Source organism: Apium graveolens, chromosome 2 (assembly GCF_009905375.1).
Source record: "Apium graveolens cultivar Ventura chromosome 2, ASM990537v1, whole genome shotgun sequence".
NCBI lineage: Eukaryota > Viridiplantae > Streptophyta > Magnoliopsida > Apiales > Apiaceae > Apium > Apium graveolens.
In genome coordinates, this window is record NC_133648.1 from 276,657,640 (window position 1) to 276,663,534 (window position 5,895).

At 34.0% G+C, this 5,895-nt stretch overlaps 1 protein-coding gene across 2 annotated transcripts; it reads left to right on the forward strand.

Moving 5' to 3' along the window:
• The first annotated feature begins 805 nt into the window (after positions 1-805).
• Positions 806-5,029, forward strand: LOC141706309 (sulfate transporter 3.1-like). Of its 2 annotated transcripts, none has more exons than XM_074509101.1 (11): positions 806-1,272; positions 1,486-1,865; positions 2,077-2,142; positions 2,318-2,431; positions 2,670-2,786; positions 2,887-3,013; positions 3,176-3,462; positions 3,665-3,855; positions 3,983-4,068; positions 4,171-4,247; positions 4,618-5,029. In XM_074509101.1, the coding sequence occupies exons 1-11, from the start codon at positions 936-938 to the stop codon at positions 4,804-4,806; spliced, it is 1,971 nt and encodes a 656-aa protein (XP_074365202.1). In that variant the 5' UTR covers positions 806-935; the 3' UTR covers positions 4,807-5,029. The 2 variants fall into 2 exon arrangements, with proteins under 2 accessions (XP_074365202.1, XP_074365203.1); XM_074509102.1 differs by having other exon boundaries at positions 4,180-4,247.
• The last annotated feature ends 866 nt before the right edge of the window (positions 5,030-5,895 follow it).

Genomic DNA, 5,895 nt, shown 5'->3' on the forward strand with positions numbered 1-5,895 from the left:
ATAAAGTTAAAGACGTTGGAACGCATTGTTACACCGTTTTCGGTAGTCTCACTCCATCTCATTATTCAAATTATAGTCCGTTACATGGTGTGTGATTAGCCATAACTTATAAGTTGGACTGCTGGACAAAGTTGTATCATTAATAATTCAAGAATATATATATATATATATATATATATAATATAGTGATGAGAAAAGCAAATATTCATGGGTTTTTAAAAATTCAGGTTTCGTCTTTCAGGAGTAGTATTTCATCATCCATCAACTTTGTATGTTAGAGATACATACCACTGAAAATTTGAACGCTTCAAATTAAATTTAACAGACAAATAAATAATTCAGTTTCACTTTAAAAAAAACAAAAAAAACTAGGTTCATTCGCAAGCGCATGTTAAGTTAAGGTGGCAGTGATGTAGAAACAGATGCAGCATCGGCATGTCCAGATGGATATAAGAATAAAGTAAGTGGCACTAATTAAATAATTTTTAGATAAATCTAATTATATAATTACTCAAACAATTAGAATTTTCTAATATTGGAATGATCACAATTAGCAAAATGAAAATCAGAATGTACAGGCACTTTCATGTTTAAGTGACAATTCATCGTAAATGATCCATATGGTCCAATTGGATACTCGAACATTTTACTTGTGTGATCTTTCCGAATCTACTCCATTCGGTTTGCGACTCTCTTTTGTAATAATCTTACAAGGAACAAAACGTGAAAGAATATTCCTGTATATGTGGGCCAGCATCATCTACCATCCTTCAGTGCACTTGCTCCTCTTTCTTCCCCTATAAAGAGCAACCAATGTACCTTCATCATTTCATTCATTGCAAACACCCTGATCCCCAGTTTCTACAGTTTTTTTTAAAATTGTAGAGCGTCAACATCGTCGTCTGCATTATAAAATTAATCGAAATTTGTAACACATGGGTAATGCGGGCGACATTGATCAATCGGAGGCATTGAAGTGTTTCGGAGGTGTAGCAATACCAGCACCGAAGCCATTTTTAGATTCGCTGAAAAATGATCTCAAAGAAACATTCCTTCCTGATGACCCTTTACGCCAATTTAAGAATCAACCACCGTCTCGAAAACTCACACTAGGACTGCAATACTTTTTCCCTATATTGGAATGGGGTCCTTGTTACTCCTTGAATTTTTTTAAAGCTGATCTTATTGCAGGGATTACTATTGCTAGCTTAGCAATTCCTCAGGGGATCAGCTATGCAAAGTTAGCTAACTTGCCACCCATAATTGGCTTGTGTAAGTTTTGTTGCTAGCTTTTGCGTGTGTAATATGCAACACATTACACACTTAGAGCATGATCATTTAAGTTACCAGCTGCTTTATTAATTAAGAACTCGTTTGACTTCCGATTCCATATTTAAGTTATCACCTCTCCTCAAAAAATTTAACGGATTAAGAGCAACTAAGAATTAAAATTAATAAATATAATCTATCGAGATTATCATGCAGATTCAAGTTTTGTGCCTCCCTTGATTTATGCGGTGATGGGAAGTTCAAGAGACTTGGCAGTTGGAACAATTGCCGTGGCATCACTTATGACAGCTTCTATGTTGGGAAATAAAGTTAATGCCACCGAAAACCCTACTCTTTATCTTCACCTTGCTTTTACGGCAACTTTCTTTGCGGGCGTCTTCCAAGCATCTCTAGGCATCTTAAGGTTAGGTTTTATAGTGGACTATCTATCGCATGCAACTATAGTTGGATTCATGGGAGGAGCAGCCACAGTTGTGAGCCTGCAGCAAATTAAGGGCATTCTTGGCTTGAAACATTTCACTCAGTCCACAGATGTTGTATCTGTTATGCGCTCAATCTTCAGCCAAATACAACAGGTTATACTCAATCTTGCTCTGTCCCTGTTTTTTTTTAACTTTCACACAAATAAAAACACATTGCATTTCGAATCACCACATATAGGTACTTAAATAGAAATTTTAATTATTTTATGTGCGCAACCTGCAGTATATTATTTTGCATGTGTATTTTTCCTATTATCTGAGGCAGAATGAGGCACTTACATATTGCAATGATAACATATTGCAGTGGAGATGGGAAAGTGCAGTATTGGGTGGAATTTTCCTGTCTTACCTCCTCCTTGCTAGATACTGTGTGAGTATGCAAATAACTTTCTCCATTTGTTACACGATATTGCTTTATTAACAAGACAAATGTCACAAACATGTTGCATATTCACGCATTTGTATTTGTATTTGTATATAGTATATAATTAATTTTCATTGATGAAGAAAATTTATATAAACTGCTTGAATAACTTGAAATGCAGAGCAAGAAACGATCAAAGCTATTTTGGATGTCTGCAATGGCTCCTTTGATGTCAGTTGTCATTGGAAGTCTTCTTGTTTACTTCACCAATGCTGAAAAACATGGAGTACAAGTGGTGAGCATTTGCGTGCAGACACTTCTTTTTCGACATCATTCATGTATCAATTACATGGGAATACTCTATGTCGTTACTAATTTGTAGTTAACTTTAACCTTTTAAGTTTTAACAGATTTTAATGAACAAGGAGCAATGTGATGTTCACCATATGTGGTGCATTTCTCATGTCATATATTTGTTAGAATGACGAGTTAATATGTGTTTGACTGATTATAATGTCTCCCAAATTGAATAGATTGGAGAACTAAAGAAAGGATTGAACCCCCCATCAGTAAAGGATCTTGCATTTGGGTCAGAATATCTGGCAACAGCCATCAAAACTGGGATAATCACCGGTGTTGTTGCTCTAGCTGTAAGCATTAATTTTCAGTTGCAAGTCTTTTGTGGCAGCAATATTACATGAAATAAGGCAAAATTATATATGACTCAATTTATTGCGACAATGTATACAGGAAGGTATTGCAGTTGGAAGAAGCTTTTCCATGTTTAGCAATTACCATATTGATGGTAACAAAGAGATGATCGCTTATGGTATGATGAATATTGCTGGTTCCTGCACTTCTTGCTACATCACAACTGGTACTATACCTTCCCCTGCATACGTAGTCTCTCTATATTTCCAATTATGCATCTCCTCTCTCTCTCTCTCTCTCTCTCTCTCTCTGTTACAACAGTTAGTTGCATATCAGAGTACAATATTTTACAAGTTTGAACTGAAAATTCATAATATATTGTATTCAGGGCCATTTTCGAGAACAGCTGTCAACTATAATGCAGGATGCAAGAGTGCAGTTTCAAACATTGTTATGGCATTTGCAGTAATGTTGACACTATTGTTCCTGACACCACTCTTCCATTACACACCTATTGTTGTTTTATCATCCATTATCATCTCCGCAATGCTAGGCCTCATCGACTATTCCGCAGCTCTTCATCTTTGGAACATTGATAAATTTGACTTTGTCGTTTGCATATCTGCATACTTTGGTGTTGTTTTTGGTAGCATTGAGATTGGTCTAGTCCTCGCGGTATGAATAATGCACACAAATTAATAAATTTGATACAGCATCAAGTAACATATATGACTACAAAAGGAGTGATATATAATCTATATAACAGAGTTACTATAACGAGTTAGCAGTCTAGTTAATTGACGAAATATAAATGTACCCCCATATATGTTGACATTTCATCTTATTCATAATTTGTGCATGTTAAATTGAAATGCAGGTTCTTTTGTCTGTCCTAAGGTTACTGTTGTTAGTGACCCGCCCAAAAACACTCGTTCTTGGAAAAATCCCAGATTCCAAAATTTACAGAAGCATTGATCAGTACCCAAATGCTGACCATGTTAACGGAATTCTCATACTAAAGATCGATGCTCCCATTTATTTTGCCAATTCTAGTTATTTGAGGGAAAGGTATTACTTCTTTTCTAAAAACAAATTCCTCCAACTAACCTGTGTAGAATGTTATGTACAGGGTGATAACTTTCACTGACCCTCACTGTTGTTGTCTGTTGGTACATATTGATAACTAATCAATTAGGATCTTGAGGTGGATTAATGAGGAGGAAGACAAACTAAAAGCTTCCTTCAAATCTAGTTTGAAATATGTAATACTCGACATGGGTGGTAAGTAATCTAAAATTTCTTCATGTAGAGTAATATTTTTTATGTGTTCCAAAATCAGAAGCGCCATACTAAATTGTACATATGAAAACTTCTGTTTTTAAGGGATTGCAGACATTGACACCAGCGGAACTAGCATGCTTGAGGAGGTCAAAACTACCACCGATACTAGAGGCATTAAGGTACAAACATCGCCTGATCTCTAAATCTTGGCACAACTCTTATCCAGTCCATGCTAGTAGTTTGTTGGAAAGTGTACAAGTTTTGTGCGAGTAATGTAGCAGAATGCCAATTAGAAAAATGAAATGGCACTTATCTTTTTGGTAGACATGCAGAGTTCTGACAAACACCCTATACTCACTTTGTCACACACATATCCAGTAAAAAACCTCCAAGCCTCAAGTTCTTATGAAATACGCAACCTTCAAAATCTTCTTACAAAGAAAATATGTTAGACTAGACTTCAGCTTTAACCAGATTAGTAAATTAAGTAATTAACATTATATATCTTGCCCATAATTTTTTTACTAAAATTTCTGAAATGATTCGCAGCTTGTGGTGGCTAATCCAGGAGGAGAAGTGATAAAGAAGCTGGATAAAGCGAAGTTCATGGAAAATGTAGGGCATGAGTGGTTCTTCTTAACGGTGGGAGAGGCTGTTGAAACATGTAACTTCATGATTCAAAGCTCCATTTCTCATCAGTCAGAGTCATGTTGCAACAATGCAACTGATCTTGTATAATCACAAGATTTAATCTTCATTTATACTAGAAAAAACTAAATCAGTAACCAAGTTTGGTAAACTGTAATGCAAGGAAAGATTCGAGGTTAATCCCAGTCACAAGGATAATACACGAATAGTGATACCTACACAAAATTAATCACAACAATCTTATCAAATGATGTCACAAATGGTATTAAGACTTTAATTGGTGATATGAATATGAATAAAGGGTCCATTACAATCAAAATTTTACTGCATTTTATTTTGTGCAAAATTTTATACACAGTTTTGTGAATATAACATTTTCCATAATATAATCACTTAAACCTTTTTTTGAAGATTATAGAACTTGTTGAATGAAATTAACATAATAGAAAATAAATTACAATATAAGTAAGAAAACACAAATTAAACAATTTGTATTGGATGTTCATGAATCCAAATTAAAGGATGTTGTTTTCTTAAAAAATCTGAGTCATAAATTATCCGGTTGCTTTTTAAATATTTCTTAAAAGAGTAAGAGTATTATAATTTCACACACAGTTACATAAATACTATCTCTTATTTATATATTACAAGAAATATTACAAAAACTACTAACTTCACTAAAATGACTTTACATAAATAATAATATTTACGTCTGTTCTTTTTGTTTAAACAATTCAGAAATTATTATATAATTACTTCTTTTATTATTATCTTTTTCAAAATATACCTTAATCTGAACTCTCTTTACTTCAAGAAACTACATGTGTAACTGGTATAAAAACACTGTGCTAGGCACGGGTCATGTTCTGGTATAACTTTAAAGTTTCTCATATTGTGGCTTGATAATTGATATGAATACTTGAGTCAATTTCAATGGATCGAAGAGCGTTGAGATTAACTAAGCATGATATATTTATTATTGTTGAGAGTCGATATCAATGACAAATTGGCAATTGACAACTAAGGCCTAAACATATCAAAAAAATAATGCAAAGCAGCATAATAAAAATTTGAAAAGAAGTTATCTTCAACTCTTCCAAGTATCACCGAGAGTCGATAGCTTCGAAAGGAGGCCCATATTTAAAGATCATAATACGATTGATGGATTACTTCATCTCA

Bases quoted from the DNA above. Each gene is read 5' to 3' on its own strand.
- LOC141706309 (XM_074509101.1), top strand. From the start codon at position 936: ATGGGTAATGCGGGCGACATTGATCAATCGGAGGCATTGAAGTGTTTC. The intron at 2,143-2,317 runs GTGAGTATGCAA...CTTGAAATGCAG, and splicing joins TCCTCCTTGCTAGATACTGT to AGCAAGAAACGATCAAAGCT. The intron at 3,856-3,982 runs GTATTACTTCTT...CTAATCAATTAG, and splicing joins TCTAGTTATTTGAGGGAAAG to GATCTTGAGGTGGATTAATG.